Source organism: Aedes aegypti, chromosome 2 (genome assembly GCF_002204515.2).
Source record: "Aedes aegypti strain LVP_AGWG chromosome 2, AaegL5.0 Primary Assembly, whole genome shotgun sequence".
Classification (NCBI taxonomy): Eukaryota; Metazoa; Arthropoda; class Insecta; order Diptera; family Culicidae; genus Aedes; species Aedes aegypti.
This window is the reverse complement of record NC_035108.1, coordinates 228,422,104-228,444,692: the sequence shown is the minus strand read 5'-3', so window position 1 is coordinate 228,444,692 and position 22,589 is coordinate 228,422,104. Positions and strand designations below refer to the sequence as shown.

Here is a 22,589-nt window from a genome sequence, read left to right as displayed (position 1 = left end):
TAATGAGCATTTTCAGATCCGTGTTCCTCATGGAGGACACACAAATTTTATTATACCTAACGCGAGTAGGTGTGAGATGAAATATGACCAATTTCTGATTGCACGCCTATTTTTGATAGGACGATCAAAAAATCATACAGAGGATCCTGGAAATCGAGATTTGATATAATAAAATGTAAACAAAGCTTTTGGGACAAAGTTTTAGCGTCATATAATGTTTAGATATAGTTATGACCGTTGTGTTATTGAGCAAAACACACGTGTGAAATAAAAAATATATATGCGCAACTATAAATATACGTTCAGATTTTTAGTGACTCCAGTTTTAGTTAATGTTTCCGTAAAAAAATAAAATAAATAATTATGCTTCTGGACTTATGAACTAACAATATGTGAAAGATAAGAACAAATATGTCTTCCGCAACGATACATTTACGGAGGAATATACTCACCTTTTGTTGTCCTTGTCGTATGCAAACATGCATTTCAATTGAACACCATACATCTCATGGTTGAACACCACTGGTAAGCAAACTACATGTCTTCTAACCGCATTATTGATTTAAAAATAGCGCAGCCTAAACTTTACCTCACTGTAAATTAATTAAAACTTACAGCTACATGTTGCTGTTGGCGTCGTCCATTCTATTATTACTCAATTACTGTTACACTTTACAGGTACTCGAACTAACATAGATTCAAATGACAGTCGCAAGTATCGCACACGTAATGAAGAACAGGTGAATTTTGCAATGACAGTATTATGAGAGACAGAAGGCTGAATTTAACATTGTTTGAATAATATAAACTAAAAACATGATTTATCAAATATGTATATCAATAATTAAATTGTGTACGAGAATAAATAAAATAAAATCATATTAGATGAACATGCAAAATAAATACTACAATAATATTACTATTTTGAGAATATACAATCAATCAATTGAAACACAAACTTCAACCCCACTATGTATCAAAAAGTCAAATTTTTTTTTTCTAAATTTGACTGATGAATGCATAATTATACAAAATAATGCAGTCTTAAATTATACGTTCGATTTCAACGGTTATACTATCTTATATTTAATCTACCTACTAATACACACACGATCTCATCAAATGTTATGAAGTTAGCTTAATCGTTATAAGCATTATTCAAAAAAGCTTTGAAGCCTACAAGCAAGAACGGGATGCAAATTTTGACCGTGTGTATATTGAGCACCACGGAGCCCATATAAAAGAATGGAAAAATCAATACAGTACGAGTTAAACAAAAACCAAAAAAGCTAAACAAACACCAATGAGTACTGAAGTGATACTAGTAAGTGATTAATGGTGAAATAACTACGAAACGTCAGAGAGAAATATAATCAATTTCCATCAAGAAAACATAATCAAAAGAAACGCCATTTTGACAGTTAATTTGTCGAACAAAGCTGTGGGAAAGAAAGGGTTAGAGATTTTAATTAACTACATCTGTATTTCAAAATGCTACTATTTCGAATTTCGTCATCTATTGATATTTTTCACGGTCAAACCATGTTTTACGGCAACAAAGAGAAATTTATGCTAAAATTTATTTATTTTATTTTTTTTTTTTTAAATAACTGTGAAATCCTGACTTATTATGATGATCAATGCAAGCATCAGATTTGTTAAATTAGACACATGGGAGCTTAATTTTATACAAAGACGCTACTTTGTTTAAAAATCTGTCTTGGGCATAATTCTCGTTTCGCATGGCTACATTCGCTACACAAATTGTAGCAGTTAGAAGTGAATACTACAATGCGCAAACATCTTGGATGTTAATCATTTTTCTCTCTGACGTCACCAAAGTTCTCAATTTGAATATGCGGAATTATTAACACAATAATGACATACGATCCATAAAACTATCGGGGGTCGTATTAAATACGGCATATGTACTAGTAAACATACGCTAATGTAAATTTTCATAAAAATTAATATAAACGCGAATTTTCCACATCTTGTGTCATTTTTTAAATGCTCATCAAACCCCGAATGTTTTGTGCATCGCAACAGTCTAAAAAAAATGTAGCTTACCTTGTGCATCTCGGTGTTGTCCACCGACAGCGTCCTGAGCAGCCATAAATGCTTCGTTTTGTTCTCGATCCATTTGCCATTGGGCATAACCTGTGCAAAAAAATGAGAAAATGAAGTTTAAATGTATTTCAACTATCAAAAATTGTAATTACTTTGACTAGAGCCTTCACCACCATGACTGGGTCCTGCTTGATCCAAATCATCCAGCAATTCTTCCTCATCAAGAGTTAAATCTTCAACATTCTCATCTTGACCATCGTCATACTCGTTTTTTGGTTCAATCATTAGTTCGGATTGATTGATTGTTTTGTCTTGACTTTCAACCAACCCTGTCACTCCCTGTACAGGACGTTGGGAATCATCCGTGTCGTTGTCCGAATCTTGATCATCATGTGCTTCAGCATGTTCTGCACTGCTCCGTTCTTCATCATCCGTCTGCTGAGTTTGTTGCAGGTGCTGTTGTTGACTTTGATGCTTTACTAGCTGTAACTTCAAAGCATCTGCGACTTGCTGCTGCTGAACGGAATCAGTCTTTTTGACAGAAGCAGCGGCCGCCACTGCAACGGCTGATGTGGATAATATATTCGAACTATTTGAGGGAGTTGGCGCTGATGGTACGATGGAGGTAGCAACGTTGTTGTTTGCCGGTACACCGACTACAACTGGCGACGTCTGTGTTTGAGGTTGCAAAGATGTGTGCATAGAATGTGATGAGGAATTTGAATGCTGGTCATGATTATCTAAAATGTAAAAAATGAAACAACATAGATTATAAATGCGAAGCAAATATAAAGACATAAATGTCATGCCAATACTAGGGGTAGGCCCTGATTTGCTAAAAATGAAAATTGATCAGGATTAAAGATTAATAATCAAGATTAGGAAGGGAGTCTTCTTCTTCTGGAACAGGGTCTGCTTCTCAGCTTAGTCTTCTTGTGAGCACTTCCACAGTTGTTAATTTCAATTTTATGTATTTCTTCGAAGCTCGGAAATCAAAAAGATTTTATTTTTTGCTTAAATCGTAAACCATAACACGCATATATAGAAAATATCTATGGCTTTTGAAACATATTTGTATTTTTTGAAAATGTTCGGTTGGTAAAAATTGATTGAAAAACCTGGGTATCATTCAGTGGTGGAAAATTTCGCATCACGAAGCAGTTCACGAGTGTTTAGCACACATAAAAAACATGACCAGTGTAAAATCGACTCAAGTAGTGTTTTGTTTTGATTCGTGGTTAGGGGTCATCCAAATATGACGTCCATCATTTGGGGGAGGTGGGTGTGTCTACGAAAGTGTGACAGTGCATGAATTAGGTATTGGGAAAAGCGTGACAGAGGGGGTCTAGAAATCCCGATAAACGATGGACGTCATATTTGAATCTTTCCTTAAGGTAACACGGGAGACCGTGCAAACAATCATATTTACACGGATGATTCTAGAGACATCAAAAACTTTCAAACTAAGCCGTTTGACGTTATTTTTATTTGTTTAAGTAATTCGTTGTGTTGTAAACACATGACCGCGAGAGTGTAAGCTGATATTGGATCAATATCTATTTTAGTGTGTTCCAATTGACGAATATGTTATGTTTCTGAAAAATTGAAAATTGATTCTGACTTGCTGTCGCCTAAACTATGAAAAACTTGTCGAGATTCTAATACAAACACTTTTCCTACATTTTCATCACAATTATAACTATCTGGCAAGTGTCAGTTTTCAAAATAGATTTTGCAATATTTAACCTCTTTTTTCGTCAAATACCACTTAAAATTTTAAGCTAAAAATTAAACAGAATTAAAAAAACATACAAATTTAGTGCACAGTTTTCTTTTGACTGTAGTAACTATGGTTTGATCATAAAAAATACACGATATACAGGTCGGACTCGATTATCCGGAGATTCGATTACCGATCGGTACCGCGGGGCAAGTGGGTAAATGGGGTAAGTGAAAATAATTGGTATATTTAACTGAATATGTGAATTAACGTTTTAAACTCATGCGTAAACCTTTGATGCCATTGAGAACATTACGATAAGTAAGAGATTTCTGGGATTTTTCAACCATTATTGCATAATAGAGCGAAAGATTGTTAACCTGTCAACTATCACTCCGTAACAAGTTGGCGGCGTACAATCTTATTTTAATATTTCAGCGAAAAATAATTTTCTGTATCACTTCTAAGTTGTCCTCTCTGAGAGTTTTAAACAGCAGTAAAAAAAGTTTTAGAACTAATTCGTGATAGACCTAAAAATAACTAAATTGAAACACCGTCAATTTTCAACCGTCAACAAAGGTTGCCAAATATTACGATATTAATATGCTTACTTCGGACAGTCGATTAAAAGGCAGACGTTGATTGAAAAGTTCCAATAAGGTACCGTGGGGCAAGTGGGTAATGGATTTCGCATAGTTGAGATTCTTCAAATTCTAGAGACTTTAAATTGAAACAAATGAGGTTGTGTATATTTTTTAGCTTGACTCCCACCAAATATAAGCAGCATGCTGAAATTGATTTTTATGAAAAATTAAAGAAAAAAATACAGAAAAAGTTTTTGAAATATGTCTCCTTACTTTTCACTTGCCCCAAAAGTGGGGCAAGTGAAAAGTTTACCGTTTTGAATAATCAATTCAAAAATAAACAGTTATATCCACGATTTCTACAAGCTTTAACATTTGATAAGGCTTCCCAATGAACAATAACATAAGTAATATGTAAACAAAGAAAATGTTATTCTTTTCACTTGAATTTTCTTCTGTTCAGTTATGTTAGTTGAAATGATTCGACAACATTATAACTGCAACATTTCCAATGTTAGTTCTTACATTATAGGACAGCAATTATTGCATTTCTGCTCTGTAGAATTTTTACCGCTCGTTATTTGTTTTTGAGAAAGTCGGATATAACGTCGGATAACTCTTCGGGAGAAATCAAATGGAATCCTTCAATAACGTATTTAGAATCTTTTTTATGTGGATAGACCTCCCATTTTTATGTTTTGAACTAGCTTTACATAGACATTCCACGAGATTTCCGTGTGTTCTCTAATATTGCAACTTTTCAGTCAACGTCTTCCTTTTAATTGGCTGCCCGAAGTAGACATATTAATATTGTAATGTTTGGCAACATCTTTTAGAGAAGTTCAATGATTTCTAATAGCTTTTAACGCTTGAGTATAGTGTTTCTTGAATTATCAGCACGTTATGTTTTTCTATGATAATTGCGAACCATGTTTACTTATGGCGACTTAAAGAGAAAACACAAATTCAATCTCTAATGATAAACTTTTCACTTGCCCCACCTGATTAGAAAATTGACGGTGTTTAAATTTAGTTATTTTTAGGTTTACGTCGAATTAATTCTAAAACTTTTTTTACTGCAGTTTGAAACTGTCACAGAGGACAACTAAGAAGTGGTACAGGAAATTGTTTTCCGAAACTTTTTTCCACTGAAAATATTAAAATAAGATTGTACGCTGCCAACTTGTTACGGAGTAACAGTTGACAGGTTAACAATTTTTCACTCTATTATGCAATAATGGCTGAAAAATCTCAGAAATATCTTACCTATCGTAATGTTCTCAATGGCCTCAAAGGTTTACGCATGAGTTCAAAACGTTATTTCACATATTCAGTGAAATATATCAATTGTTTTCACTTACCCCATTTACCCACTTGCCCCGCGGTACCTTATAAGAGAACGCATGGAAATCTCGTGGAATGTCTATGGAAGGCTAATTTAAAACATAAAAAATGAGGTATAGGTGTATCCCCATAAAAAAGTTTCTAAATACTTTATTGAAGGATTCCGTTTGATTTCTCCCGAACAGTTATCCGACGTCATATTCGATATTCTTAACAAATAACGAGCGGTGTAAATTCTACAGAGCAGAAATGCAATTGCTGTCCCATGAACTAACATTGGAAATGTTGCAGTTATAATGTTGTCGAATAATTTCAACAAACATAACTGAACAGAAAAAAAATTCAAGTAACAATAATAGACTTTTCGTTGTTTACATATTACTTATGTGATTGTTCATTGGGACGCCTGAACACATGTTAAAGGTAATAGAAATCGTGAATATAACTGTTAGTTTTTGAATTTATTGTTCAAAACGATAAACTTTTCACTTGCCCCACATGAGGGGCAATTGAAAAGTAAGGAGACGTTTTCCAAAAACTTTTTCTGTACTTTTTTCTTCAATTTTACATAAAAATAAATTTCAGCATACTGCTTATATTTGGTGGGAGTCAAGCTAAAAATTATACACGACCTCATTTGTTTTAATTCAAAGTCGCTAGGATTTGAAGAATCCCAACTATGCGAAATCCATTACCCACTTGCCCTTATCCGGGATTCGATTATCCGGAATTTTAGACTCGATTACCCGGAGTATGTTTATTGATGTACTTATTTTTCAGTTTTTATGCATAAATTTGAGATGATTTAATACTGCAATATACAATATGAATAGTTTAGCAGTTTTGGACGTAGGTAGGAAAATGGGTGTTTAATAAGCGGGTTTTTGTGTATGCTGGTAAAACAATTTGTTTTCTACTCAAGACCACTAATGTTCCTAGAAATAATTTGTGGCTACGCCACTGCATCATAAGGTGCCGTGGGGTAAGTGGATACAGAAAAATCAATAGTCAAATTCATTGTTATGTTCAACTAACCTAAATAATGTAATTCAAACTTTTTTCTGTGGATATCAAATGAGGGACTAAAAATCGTAATTTGTTTCGATCTTTTTGATTGTTATGTATTGAATATGAGAGACTTGAAAATGGGATAAGTGGATCATCAATAACAAAAATCTATTCTTAAAACAAATGTGATGTAATTATGTACAGTAAGCATGATATTTTTGTTATTGGTATATTGTGACAGCTTAGAAATCAAATTTTTTATTTTATCAAAATATTATGAAAATATGTATAAGTTGTTTCACACTAATCCGAACAAAAAAAACATTGTAACTAGAATATTTTGGAGAAAATTTGTCCATTTTATACTCATAAGATATACAGAAGCATTGTAGGATTATTCCTAACGATGTTTTGGAAAGATACTAGAATTTTTTTTTTGTCTTTATTATCGAGATTTTTAGCCCTGGGCTAGTTCATCTCGGGACCAACGGCTTTGCTTCCCTTCCGAAGGAAGTCGTCACTGAAAAATTGTTAGTGACCATCTCGGGGATGGGATTCGATCCCAGGTCCTTGGCGTGAGAGGCGTGAGTTCTAACTACTACACCAGGTCCGTCCTCTAAGATACTAGAAGTTTAAAATCTAAATTACATTAATATTTGTTTTACAAACTAAAATCTTTTTATTCTATTTGTATCATATATTTGTATCATCTGTCTAGAAAAATCAATACGGACAAATAACGTACGATAATATGCTTTTAATAGGGGCATTTGTATATTTTGCTCTTTTGCAATTCAGTTTCGATAGACAACGAACAGTTTTGTTTGAATTTTGTAATACAGTAATGACCCGATTTTGTCAGCCCCCGATTTTATCTACCCCCGATTTTAGCACCCTTCTTCTTCTTCTTCTTCTTGGCATTAACGTCCTCACTGGGAGAGAGCCTGCTTCTCAGCTTAGTGTTCTTATGAGCACTTCCACAGTTATTAACTGAGAGCTTTCTTTGCCAAAGTTGCCATTTTTGCATTCGTATATCGTGTGGCAGGTACGATTATACTCTATGCCCAGGGAAGTCAAGGAAATTTCCATTACGAAAAGATTCTGGACCGACCGGGAATCGAACCCAGACACCTTCAGCATGGCTTTGCTTTGTAGCCGCGGACTCTAACCACTCGGCTAATGAAGGACCCTTTTTGACCCAATTTTGTCCACCACCAATTTTAGCATCCTTTGTTCCCAATTTTGTCAGCCTAGAATTTATATTTATTTTAATTAGACTAAAAACGTCTATACTGGCAATATTGGGTGCATAAAGTCAATTATGACCTTGGCCACGTCTATACAATTATCTAAAGATCGAATTTTTCAAATTTGAAATTTTTAATAATCATCCGAGAAACTTATCAATATTACCTTGGATTACGGTACATAGAAAATGGAAGTGAAAAAAAAACAATGTTTATATTAACAAAATCATAAAATTAAGACCTTAAGTTAAAATAAAACTAGAAACCAGTCGAAAAATTTTATCCCGATATTAGCTCTTTCCCGATTTTGTCAACCCTAAATGCAGCATGGGGCTGACAAAATCGGGACATTACTGTATTCATTTTTTTATATATTTTATCTAAAAAGACTTAAAAAACTTTTAGGTAGAATAATTAAAATTCTCTCTGGTCAATTTGATAAGTTTAAGCTAGGAATGAAAAAAGTTGAAGGAAAACAACTCTTTAGGATATTTTTTTTTGTCAGTAGCGATAGGGGTACACTCAGGCAAATGGACTATCGATAAACATAGGAACCACTTATGAAAATTCGCCACAAGAAATCGGATTTAAATTCATAAATTTGCCTTATGAAACCAGAATTTGAAAACAAAAAACGTTTTCGCGGCAACCTGGAATTGCACCAAGAACCTTGCGATCGATAGGCCCGAGCGAACACCACGCGCCTATCGACGCCTTGATGTGGAGTGATGCTAAAACGATACATAAAGCGTTCGTATTGCAATAATCGTTCCACCTTTCATAAGGAAAAATGTATGAAATTCGATAATCCAGTTCGCTGCGTGTAGTACTGTCACTTTTAATCTGCCCTAAGCTCATTGCCAGCATTTGCTTTTATAAGCCTCTGTTGCGTTCATCACACAGACGTTCCTAAGCAATGTTGCTCAAATGGTCACTTGTCAGTGTTTGGATTTCGATCAGAATAAGCCGATCGAACCATATTCGGAGAGTGTAACAGTTCGCGAACCATAACAGTTCGTGGCACATCGCATTCGGAGAGCCCTATGAATGTCACTCTCTCGTTTGGTAAATGGCACGAGAGCGTTCGAGAGCGGCAACTCTCGAGTAGTGCCAAAAGATACGTTCGGTAGACGTCTTGCCGACAAATGGTTAGTATTTACGCATTGTGATTATGCGCTGCTGATCAGAACAAACTCACCAAATTCCATTTTCGAAAATCCTCCGCAGTCTATCGCTCTAATAATGAACAATAGCTTGAGCCGTAACTTAGCACTGCTCATCAAAATGCACGCACTGCAATTCTTAATCCATCTCGAACCGAGCATCCACAAATCACATTCAATTTTTGAATCAACACGCACGGGGGATAAAAAACGAGTCACGCGAAACGAATTCAATTGATGGTGCCATCACAGAGCACTCTCGAGCAAAACGCAAACAAAACTTCACAAAACATCTTCGGTTTTAATCTCCGATAAAAAAAATCTATCTAGGGCAAACGCTCCCTTAGTGGAGGTAGCTCCAATAGTGGAGGTAGTGTGTTTTGGCATGTCTCGCGCTAATAAATGATTATGTTATATTTTTGTATTATGCACGATGCGAAAATGATACAAGTAATTGAATAATATTCATGAAATTTAACCGTAAAACTATTTAAAACAATTATTTTGCTTAATTTTTTTGCTCCTTTGCACCTATAGTGGTGCATCAGTACCCATAGTGGAGGGTCCCATAAGAAATCAATGGTTTGCGCCACTAAAGGAACCATCCTTAAAATATACCTCCACTAAAGGAACAGTGTTCCTATTATTGGTGCAAGGCTTTTTGCAGGGAAATTTTAAATGAATCGTGATTTTTATACATTTGAATGATAGAAGGATTTGAGATCTATCGAATGATACGTTAAAATCATATATTTCATGATCTTAACACCGTGTTTTAGCAGTTTTCCCTTAGGTGCACCACTAATGGTACACTTGCCCTATCACTTTGAAAAACATGTTCCCACAGATCATTCGCACGTTGCGTAGCACCATCCGCCGAATCTAATTTTCACCAGCGAAATGGAAAAAAAAGCGAAAGAACGCGGACGAGGTAAACGTGACACAAAATTCAAAACGCAGCCGCCCGCGCGTGGCTTGCTGCGATCACTCGATATTGACTCATGAAACTATACAAAAAAATCAAAATTATTTTATTGCATGGTTAAAGAGCATTCAAAAATTACGTCCATCGTTCAGGGAAGGGGGAGTCTACGAAAATGTGACAATGCATGCATTAGGTACTGCAAAATCGCGACAGGGGATTGAGGGGACGGAGTGTAGAAATGCTTAAAATATGATGGACGTTATATTTTTTATATATTCCCTTGCTATGATGGTCCCCTCAAACAATTTCCCAAAGCATTTCTATTCCATATCTTGATTGTGTCGACAAGTCAATGGTTCCCTTCGACCTCTGGAGGGTTGATTGTATGTTGAAAATAACGTTTTATAACTGCTGGCGCATAGTAAGGAACATAGTTGAAAAATGGTTCCTTACTATGCGCACTCAAGAAGAATAGGAAAATGAAGAGAAAATAAGTTGCACTTTACCAGTGATGATTGCTAGATAAATAAACTAGTGCCTACGTACAGTGACCCCACGCAGTTGAATCACCCACAATTTATGAATCAGCTGACTTCAAAAGACAAAATTATTATCAAACTTGTCACAAAACATCACAGAATTATTTTTACACATAGTTTCTTATCAGTAAAAATAATTCTGTGATGTTTTGTGACAAGTTTAATAATAATTTTGTCTTTTGGAGTCAGCTGATTCATAAATTGTGGGTGATTCAACTGCGTGGGGTCACTGTATACTAAAAATCTGAAATAAGGACTGTTCATTTTATAAAGTGGACACCTTGTGCATGCTGTATCTTTTTAATTTATCAATGAAATTTCTATCGGTTTTCTGTACATCGTTCAACTAGTATTGTACAATGTTGTGATAATAAAAAAATCTCCAAAATTATTATATTTCACACGAATATGGAACAACGTTAAAAACGATCGATTTTTAGAGGTTATCAAAATCAATGATTGCTAGAAATTGGCTGGAAAACTCGACCAACTAGGGAGATTTATGGCTTCGGCACCATTCGACTATTATCGGCAATCAAATTTCAAACGCCAAATACGCAGTATCTTCCTATCAAAACACATCAATGAAAACGTTCAGATGATTCTTTGTTCTGCCAGCTTCCCGCTGACGAGATTTCCGAGACTGAACAAACAATATCGCCAGAGATGTCATCAATTCAAATGAGCACGCCTCAAAATGCAACTGATTTGGTGCTGCCGAAGAGATTGACCAGCAGTTCTTATGGGAAAGTTGCCGAAGAGAATTAGGCTGCCGACAATAGTCACACTGACAAGAGATGTTCGCAGCGTTGTAAAAACATTTCCAAAAGCATTTTAACAAGTCTGTCGGTGTGAATCGATAGAAGATTGATCTACGCATAAAAAGCTTGTTCTTCGAAAGGATTATCAATCAGAAGGCTGATAGAAAAGATCAAGTAATAATCATTTTTCCCCGATATTTTTAGAGAAAAATATTTTACATTTGAAGGGAACTCATTTGAGTAGATTTTTTTGTTTTTAAAGTACGTCCTGACGGAAGTGCCAATATAGTATTAATACGAAAAATAACGTATGCCTTCATATAGTTACTATATACCCCACGACACATTGAAAGCGCAATAGAAAAACAATTTTGCTTTTTTTTTAGAAGACCTTTCAACGTACATTGACAATTATCAAAATTGGCAACACTGTTGTACCGTAAAGTGCCCTAATTCAGCGCAGTGCCTAACTCCGCGCATTTCATACAAAATTATTTATATATGGAAATACACATTAATATTTCAGCAACTTTTAATGTTATTCGAGGCTACTTTGATTTAGCATAAGTTTGAATCACAAATAAAAGCAAATAAGGCATTTTTTCGCGGCATAAAAAAATAATCAGTGAAGGCCCGTCGGAGTAGACGTCATTTTTCTAATTTTCTTAGCGTCCGTGCTAAGACTGTAGGACAACAACAAACGCGATTCCTTTATCTAAAATGTTTTATTTTTTATGCAATATTCCATGGAACTACTTGCTACAGATATGTTTCATGGTGCTTCTATGAAATCTTATCAAATATTAGCATAATTATTGAGTTTTATTCAAAAAAGTATTGCGCGGAATTAGGCTACGTCTTTTTTCATAATGCCCTAATTCCGCGCACTGTTCTTCGTAGAACAACAGACAAGTAAAACATGCTATATCCGTCTTCACATCTGTCTATTTCTCTGAAAAGTAACTTCATGCATACATACGTTTCATGTACAAGCGGAATATCGGGAAAGTCCACTTAGGCAGCGTCCATAAATGACGTAGCATTTTTTGACCAATTTTTGACACCCCCTCCCCTTTGTAGCCTATTTTTCCATACTTAATACATGATTCGTAGCAAAATCGTAGACTTCCCCCTCCTCCTAAAATGCTACGTCATTTATGGACGGTCCCTTACAGGGAAAAATACCACGTGGTGTGCATAAACATAAACCCCAAAAACATAGTCTATACATCTGTGCGCACAAAAATGACTTAGCATAATGAACCACACATAACATTGCCAATGTACACTTGTTTATGATTCTTATTTATATTATACAATCCATATAGAATTATTGGAAAACAACATATGTCGTAATTTGTAGTAGACTCCACAAATTACGACACATTCTCGGGAAATGATTCACGGAAACGTTACGATCCCTACATAGTTTACGAAGCCTCCATACAAAAAGTGTGATAATACGGATGAGAGGGGTTGAAAATGGTCATATTTTGTGTGACGTAATTTATGGGTGACCCTTAGGTGCTTCTGAGGTTTCTTTTTTGCTTAAAAAATTAAGTTTCAGTTGCTCGTGGCATTAGTGGATACCATTAACTGATTTGCTTAAAACTTATTGATTCCAAGCAATAATGCGAACTAGTCCTTGTATTGTATGAACGAACAGTGCAGAATACAAATATCGACTACTTTTTCAAATCGACGTAAGTAACTTTCATACGGTTTTGAGAAAGTTAATTAAGAAGAATCACAACCTTTCTTCTAAAACTGTTTTAAAATGAAACCCCTTTTTATTTTTTTTTACCTTGTGTATCGCTTAAATTTTGCATGCAATCAGCTCGCGTTAAAACACTAGGGAGTTCCTACCATTTCCCACAAAAAATGTATGACAAAATGATAAACCATTTCAATCAGTTACTTACGACGTTTTTGTACCAGTGTAAAATCGACTCAAGTAGTGTTTTGATTCGTGGTTAAGTCACTTTGTCTCTCCATACAGCGGAGCGGCGAAAGTAGGTTAGGCTGCAAAAGTTGAAAATCTTACTTTCGTCGTTTTGTAAATTCGGAAATTAAACGTTCTAAAAGTGAAAAATCGAGTTGGTTTAGAGCGGAACGTGTAGAATTTCGTCTGCAAAACACGTAGGATTGATGAAGTAAGTTTGTTAACTTTTCTGACTTGAGTCTGTTTGAATAAGTCTTCGAGAAATAGGGGTAGTCGGGGCGGTTTCGCTAATGGGTGGAATGATTCACATTGGCATGGGGGTTTTTAAGGGGCCTTCCTTAGCAGAGTGATTAGAGTCCGCGGCTACAAAGTCAAGCCATGCTGAAGGTGTCTGGGTTCGATTCCCGTTAATGCCAAGAAGAAGGTTTTTTTCTCGACCGAATTGTCTAAAACTATGCAATAAGAAACATATTTCAGCCAAATATGAGCTCAGCAGATTTCGAAAGAGTATTTCATTTCTTAATTTTCCAGTTCAGTGAATAAAATAATTAAATTGTTAAATTCTATGAGATAATTTCACAACATAAAATAGGGTGCTCATATCACCCCATCGACAAAAAAAATCGACGAAAAATTCATTCGTGATTTTCTAAGACAACGGAAATCGTGCATATCTAGTGTATTGATCTAAAAATTGCAATTCTAACGACTTTTCTTAAGATGGCCAAATTGCCCCACTTTCTCATAGACGAAATTCACACGTACCAATGCCACGGTATTGGTTATCTTTATTTCATGTGATAGACAAAAAAATAATAAAAAAAACTGAACGTAGACTAAAAAGTTACGGTTCATACAAAACTTTACGTTTTCTCATACAAAAAGTGTTACGGAAGGGGAGGGGTTGAACATTTTCAATTTTAAGTGTTAACGTAACGAATGGATGCAGCCCCTCATCAAAATTAATGTTAATTTGATTGTTTCATGAGTGCGCAGAATTAGGCATTCTTCTGCGCGGAATATGGAAAAGCGTTTAAAAAATGCGCGGAATTAGGCAATTTCAACGAGTGAACTATTTAAAAAAAAAATCACGAATGTAAATTATGAATACAGTCTAGTTTATATTTTCCCCATAATCTAGAATAGACTTGCTAGCGATTCATCCATAAAGCTTTTTTGTTGATGCAATACTATTTTTGAAGTAACCATTTGAAACGTTTTATTCCTTAACTGCGCTGAATTACGACACTTTACGGTAATAAAATCGATTTTATTTTCCACATATTATTTTTATAATATGTAATTCTGAGATTACCAATCGAAATATTCTGAGTTTTTACGTTTGCAATATGCTGTAGATTGATAAATATGCGTACATGATTTTAAAAGTATGAGACTTTTTAGTAAAACGACCATAAAGAGTAAAATTTATATTAAGACTGCGGTACAAACTCACGATTTAGCTCTTGTTTATACAAATATAGGTCCTTTAGTAATCTAAACCAGTTTTGAACATGCTTTTTACTTTTCTCTTTTGCTGGGAGTGAAAAGATGGTGTATCAGCAAATGTGGTCATGAATGGATAAATCACCAAAGTTACTTAATGTCAGAAAATGGTGGACTATAATTGATAACATACAAGTTGTTCATAAGAATGGGGATTTCTGTCTTGCGAAAAATAATATCAAACTTTGACGAGCAGCTTTTCTTAGGAGTTTTTGGAAAAACTTTTCAGCTCTTCAACCAAAAGCATTTTGTACGATCTTCTATTTTGATAGCATCGTAAAATAATAGTTAAACGATGCATAGAAAACCGATTACTATTTTATCAATAAATGAAAAAAAAATATAGCATAAACAAAGTGTCCACTTTATAAAATGAACAGTCCTTATGTTCTCTTTAATTTGCTTCAAATGATTTAAGTGATGAGGTACCCCCTTAGCATTTTTGCTAACGGGCAGTCAATTTGGACGTTTTTTAATATTTTTATTATTTATTAAAGTTCTTCTTCTTCTCCTTGGCATTAACGTCCTCGCTGGGACAAAGCCTGCTTCTCAGCTTAGTGTTCTTTTGAGCACTTCCACAGTTATTAACTGAGAACTTTCTTTGCCAAAGTTACCATTTTCGCATTCGTATATCGTGTGGCAGACACGATGATACTCTATGCCCAGGGAAGTCAAGGAAATTTCCATTACGAAAAGATCTTGGACCGACCGAGAATCGAACCCAGACACCTTCAGCATGGCTTTCCTTTGTAGCCGCGGACTCTAACCCCTCGGCTAAGGAAGACCCATTTTTGATAAAGTAATAAACGTAAATTTGGCAAGAAAATTCTTCGCGTACTTTTTTATTACTATTGTAGCAATATATGAAAAAAAAAAATAAATAAAAATTTAAGTATTTTACCAGATTTTGGTGGATTTTGGTAAAAGTGCGCAGAGTAAGGGGCCCTCACGGTATACGATTTCCTACACCTAACTATCCATACAAACAAAAAAATGGCTATCATTGCCATCATAGTTTTACTAATTGAAACAAAAACATAGTTTACTAATTGAAACAAAAACATGAAAGGAGCTCACTAGTTTAAACTGTTTCATCAACATGCTGATCAAACATATTGAGATATAAAAACATTCCAGAAACGCGCACAAACGAACTGGATTGTTTAAGTCTATACACAAGATTATTTGACAAGAAACATTTTTAAATGATTATCATTCCTAGCAAAGGTTGATTACATTTTAGTGCTTAGAAAACTATCTGTCCACACATAGAAGACACTCCCCTAATACTTGATGAACATTTTTTTAATAATCATGTAGGTATTACTTACCTATTACATTATTGTTGTCGACACTTCTTCGACGAATTTTTTTACGCTTCCGTAACGTAGGACTGACAGAGCCTTCCCGTGACCCAGATACATCTGTGTCAAGAATATCCTGCTTCAATGGCCTTTTATTTTCAATCGTTAAACCTGAAGCCTAATCAAAGAAATAAATATGTATTAAAAATGGAATAAACCATTACCATCAATCTTACCTTGTTTGCAGGTACCACTGGTGTCAGAAGCGATTTTGTCGACGAGGCTTCGTTTTGTGCCTGCTTTTGTTGTGATGGCGCAGCAGATGTACTCCGATTGTCCGAAAGTCCTTTGATTTGCAAGGACTCAGCCGCTTTCAGAAGAGCAGCAAGCTGATCTTGTGAGATGTTTACTTCGCCACGATACATGTAGTCCATCATGGCGCGTAATTCTTGAAATTTCACATCTTTGAGTATGAAAATTGGGTGTTTATCGTATTGTTGTGAGAGTAGCGCCTGTGTTACAAAATATAATATCAAATTATTATTAAATTATTAATTATTATATCATTATATTATTTATATTATTAAATTATTATTTAGTAATTTAACAAAACTTACCGCAAAATACGGGCTACAAGCCGAGAGAACAACTTTGTGTGCTTTCAGAAATTTTCCTTCAGCTGCCAATGTGCAATCAACTAACGTTCCATTCTCCAAAAGTGTGTCGAACACGGAGATTAGTGTGCTCTGGTGATTGTTCCATCGAAGACAGAACTGTTGATCATCATCCATTTTTGGGTTACTGATTATTTGCGTTGATTCTATAAGAAAAAGAAACAGAATATGATTTAATCAGTAAAATTGGGTAACAAACAAAATTTAAATAATGACGAATTTATTGTTTTTCGCATAAGGTACAACACAAGATACATGAAAAGTTGTGGGATAAGTTGTTGAACGCTTTATACCGAAAAATAGTAATTTATGGCCAACGGTTTTTTTTTTTCGAAAAATAAAAGTTAAAAATTGGCCTCGCATCGTTCCTCATTTTACTTTTCAATGTTAACGAATAACGAGCTTAAGGCTGATACAAAATATTATTTTACTTTGTCATACCATCCCACTCCCTTTAAAAATTCGAAAATTTTGAGGGTAAAAAATGTTTTGAACTAGCTTTACATAGACATTCCACGGGATTCCCGTACGTTCTCTAATATTGACTTCGCATCACAATCTGGAGTTTGCCGGTTGGACTTTCGAAGCGAAGTTTTATTGTTTTTGTCATTGGCTTTTATCTCGACTGTTTTTGAAAACGGATTTGTCAGTTCGAGCGCGCCAAAATCCTTTCGATTGAAAATGTGTTGGCGGTGCTTAACCTATCCCGCCCATGACTTTCTTCATCATTAAAAATAGAAATGCACCTTTTTGCGCAAAATCGCAGAACTAAACCTTGTTTTTAAACTAAGAATTAGTGGTCAAGATAACTTTTATTTTGTTGTATGGTATTCAGTTGGAGCTGCCTGACAGCTTAACTTGTCAAGGCTGAACCCTCGGTCTGGTTTTTTGCCAAGTTTCCCCTCTACCAGGACCAATACTCAGACGGACTAGGCTATGGTGCCCACATGAACACTGTTTTTTTTATTAGTGTAGTTTTTTTAAAAATACCCGCATAACAAGAGGGAGAATCACTGAGTAGAAATAAGTGGCGACAATCTTATTTTAATATGGTTTTTAAATTGCCATAAAAAGAAATACCTATTTTGCAACAACGGTATAAATAATCTAATTCCAGCTTCATTTTCGCAAAATTTACAAGTAGAAAGTAGGCGTTGTGAAGCATTGCATTTGCCACCGAAAAGTGAATCTTGTAGGAGAATGACTGATATGATATAAAACAGAAATATTTTCTATTCAACGATAGCTTGAACATAGATTGTTCATGAATGCCACGATGAGTTTATCGTGTGTTACCTTATGTTTGTTGATAATGAATAGGAAATCGAGCGAAGTCCTCTTTCTGAATTTTATCGGGATGCACAATATTGGGAACTTTTCAATCAATCCTTTCAATCGGCTGTCCGAAGTAGATACATTAATATCGTCATGTTTGACAACCTCTTTCAGAGAAGTACCTTGAGTTTTAATAGCTTTCAACGCTTTAGTGTTTATTGAAAGAAAATTAATAAATGTACCAGCCTAATTATACTTCATTAATAATTTAAGAACTACTAGCCTTCCTTTTCAGGAAGTGACTGATTCAGTATGGCGAAAATAACATTGCTGGTTAAACCCAATAAATTGGGTGGGCAATTCTAGGAGTGTACCAAGCGAATATAACGTCATCCGTCATATTTGTTTCTCGTGATCGCGCCCTAAAAGCTATTATTGGTAAGGGATCGTTCAAATATTACGTAACGCAACAGGGGGAGGGAGGGGGTCTTACATGGTGTTACGGTCCATACAAAAAATTATAATTTTCCATACAAAAGCTGTTACGTGGGGGAGGGAGTGGGTCTAAAATTGACAAATTTTGCGTTACGTAATATTTGAATGAACCCTAACCGAGTGTGTAAATTTTTGTTTCCAAGCAAATGAAAGGACCAAGATGAAAACTATCACCACTGGGAGATAGAGGAGGATCTTCTCTTCATCATAGCATTGTTGAATAACGTGTAAATCCATTCGTTTGCTCGGTAACAACAAGCTACACACTCGGTTACTAATGGCTTTCAGGGCGAAATCAAATGTTATGCGAGGTTCGGCTGCACTCATGATCATTACATTTCGGAAAGCACTGGTCGACAGTGCACAATTCGCCAAAATGACCAACATGGTTTATGTTACAACTGTTGAAAAATGCATTGTTAATCAATATTAGCGAGATGCTAACGCTTCGAACAATAAAAATGTTCAGATTTTGACTGGTACTAGCTTGCAATAATGAGGATGATACATTTAAGCTTATTTACTTAACAGGAAAATACATCGAAAAGAAGGAATTTCATACATTAACACATGGCACTTTGGTACGAACCCAAGGAAGGGTTCAGGTTGCATTCAAACGATTCAACTTCTCAGTGACCCAGTTGGTGTATTTGCACCAACAGCGACAGAGTACTGCCGAAATAACCAATATTCACAACGGAGAAAAATTACTCGCTACAAAATCGCCCATGTTGGGTTTTAAAAATAAACAAACCTCCCACCAATACAAATCTGCGTGATGCTTATGTGTATTAATTTTAGCACTTGACATATCCAACAATTGAGAAGAAAATGGAGAAAATTCATTTTTGTCCAGCATACAACATACAGCGTAGAATCTACCCTGAGTAGTGAATATGGCACCTAATGTCTTGTTCATTTCCTCTTTTTCTCAAATCTCGCGTGATCGCAACAACCAAAATAAAAAAAAAATACGAACACGTATGCAATGCTTTGCGTTCTACTTACAATAGGGCGCTCATTTATTGATCATGAAAATATGGTTGACACTTAATAATTACACTCACAAAAGTAAGCAAACTCGTTCTAGTACGAACACTATTAGGAGGCATCGGCTAAGAGAAACTTCACTGTATTTTAGTTTCTATAATTATAATCCTTCGATGTAGTAGGCGAATAGAAACCGTATGCTTTCCTTTTTTACTGTTTCTTCGTCGCGTCGAAGTTGGCTAAGAACAACGATGGCAAGAAGATGACTGCGATGTTCAGCATTCGAGTAGCTCACAGCAGCTGCGGTGAAATGGTAAAATATTTCTCCACTACTGTTGAATCTCTCATACAAGCAGAGCATTCGTGTATACATATGCGAGTTGTTACGAGCAGCATACAATCTCGCAATTTGTATGATCAGCAACACAATTATGAGAAATATGTGATAGGCACAGGAAGGAGTCGAAGCCAAATGTCTATGAAAAGTGAATATGGATGTGTGGGGGACAATCATCGAGAAAATTAATGCGTTATTGGAGAAACGAGTGCTTGAGAAAACAAAATTAACGAATGAATTTTAAAAATCTGCAGCATGTGAATGCTTCATCTCAACCTTCTTATTCAAAGTATAAGCTTTGGTAAAATTTGAATAGTTAGATCTAAAGAGACTAAATTATAAAGAGACGAAATCTGATCATATTCAAAATAAATCAGCTAGCAACTATGCCAAATCTATTACGCAGCACTGTCAATGTTAAATCCCACGCTAAAAGGGAGTCACAGGTTTTATGTGTTGAATTTTCACAGGTTTGGGTAACGAATGAAAAATTGACTGAATGTGTGTAAAACCAATGTAATGAGTAGAGCATTCTTTATGCAAAGCATGAAAATTGCAATCGACACTCATGTATTCAGAAAATATGCTACTTCAGAAGAAGCAAAATTTTCGTGGGCGGTAACATTTTTGTGTGAGCCGTTTTCAGCTTGTGTGAAAAAGTGTTTGACAAGTCTTCTGCTCGATTGGAATGACATTGACAGTAAACTTGGAATTCCAATTGGAACATTTCGTTTCTTTGCTTATAGTTTCTTTAGTTAGATCCTAGGACAGGACGTGACAGCTCAACGTTGCTTTTCAGTTAATAACCTTGACGATACAAAAGCCAGTGCTACCGGTATCCTTGTTAAGCAGATCTTGTGAACATTTTTAAATATCAAGGCTCATAATTTGGTTGTTTCTGGCACGTTACATTCCTCCAGAGCCATAAAGGATACTAGCTTATTAAAAAATCAGGTTTATAATCAAACCCGTCGATATTTTTAGAGAAAATTGTCACAATTTCTATAATATTGCTTTCAATTAAGTATTTTCTATTCTTTTTAGCATTGTAGAAGCACATGGGGTAAACTGAACATCGAATATAAGGTACCGTGGGGCAAGTGGGTAATGGATTTCGCATATTTGGGGTTCTTCAAATTCTAGAGACCTTAAATTAAAACAAATGAGGTCGTATATATTTTTTTGGCTTGACTCCCACCAAAAATAAGCAGTATGCTGAAATTGATTTTTTGTAAAATTGAAGAAAAAAGTACAGAAAATGTTTTTGAAAAATGTCTCCTTACTTTTCACTTGCCCCATAAGTGGGACAAGTGAAAAGTTTATCGTTTTGCACAATAAATTCAAAAACTAACAGTTTTATTCACGATTTCATAAGTAACATGTAAACAAAGAGAATGTTATTATTGTTACTTGAATTTTCTTCTGTTCAGTTATGTTTGTTGAAATAAATCGACAACATTATAACTGCAACCTATTCAATGTTGATTCTTACATCATGGGACAGAAATTTCATTTCTGCTCTGTAAAATTTCCACCGCTCGTTATTTGTGTTTAAGAAAATCGGATATGACGTCGGATAACTCTTCGAGAGAAATCAAACGGGATCCTTCAATAAGGTATTTAGAATCTTTTTTATGTGGATAAACTTATACCCCATTTGTATGTTTTGAACTTGCTTTACATAAACATTTCACGAGATTTTCGTGCGTTCTCTTATATTGGAGCTTTTCAATTAACGTCTTCCTTTTAATCGGCTGTCCGAAATAAACATATTAAAATCGTAATATTTGACAACCTTTTTTTAAAGAAGTTCCATGATTTGGCCATGATAATAGCTTTGAGTATAGTGTTTTTTGAATTATCAGCACGTTCTGTTGTTCTATGATAATTACGAACCTTGTATACTTATAGCTACCTAAAGAGAAAACACAAATTTAATCTATAATATGAAACTTTTCACTTGCCCCACGTAATTAGAAAATTGACGGTGTTTCAATTTAGTTATTTTTAGGTCTATGTCGAATTAATCCTAAATTTTTTTTTTACTGCGGTTTAAAACTATCAGAGGGGACAACTTAGAAGTGGTACAGAAATAGTTATTTAGGCAACAAGTTGCAAAATGATGATTTTTTCAGCACGAGTTGTACATTTATCCAACGAGGCTCGCCGAGTTGGATAAATACAACGAGTGCTGAAAAAATCGAGTTTTGCAACGAGTTGCCTACAACATTTTTTGCTATTTCGAAAAATGCCATTTCAGCTGGATAAACTCTAAAAGCACAATCAAACATTTCAAGAGAACCCACATGGCACACATCCATCCATTTAGTATTTTTCAATCACGTAGGCTGTGATACAATAGTACCTACCCATGAATGTCACAAGTTTTCACGCTCCCATCGAAATCAGGTAAGACAGCACAAACAGTTGCTGACTACAAATGTTGGACTATTCGATTCCAAATCGGAATCACGTGGTCATTCATGGGGAGAGGGAGCGTTCAATGATCACGGTCCATACAAATTTTATAAATTTGTGTATGGACAAATGACCACCAGGGGGGAGGAGGTTGGCCAGGAATCCCAAAAAAACTGATCACGTGGTTAATGGACAGCCCCTGTCCGAATCGGATCGCACAACGGATCTAGAATCAGATGCAATTATGCTTATTCTGCGCGGCATGTGAGGCGAGACGAGTCGAATGA

General features: G+C 35.2%; 1 protein-coding gene across 15 annotated transcripts in view; it reads right to left on the bottom strand.

The window, feature by feature from the left end:
- Nucleotides 1-22,589, bottom strand: part of LOC5571687 (longitudinals lacking protein, isoforms A/B/D/L) — a 347,874-nt gene that overhangs the window by 313,170 nt on the left and 12,115 nt on the right. For all 15 annotated transcript variants that reach the window (XR_002500373.1, XM_021844286.1, XM_021844283.1 and 12 more), the window contains exons 2-6: nt 16,731-16,933; nt 16,350-16,625; nt 16,141-16,291; nt 2,223-2,810; nt 2,071-2,160 (exon numbers count right to left, since the gene is read on the bottom strand). Coding sequence is in view for 14 of the 15 variants with exons in the window: in XM_021844286.1 (XP_021699978.1) it covers nt 2,071-2,160; nt 2,223-2,810; nt 16,141-16,291; nt 16,350-16,625; nt 16,731-16,904 (1,279 nt within the window). In the remaining variant the exon portion in view is untranslated. The remainder of the gene's footprint in view (nt 1-2,070; nt 2,161-2,222; nt 2,811-16,140; nt 16,292-16,349; nt 16,626-16,730; nt 16,934-22,589) is intronic.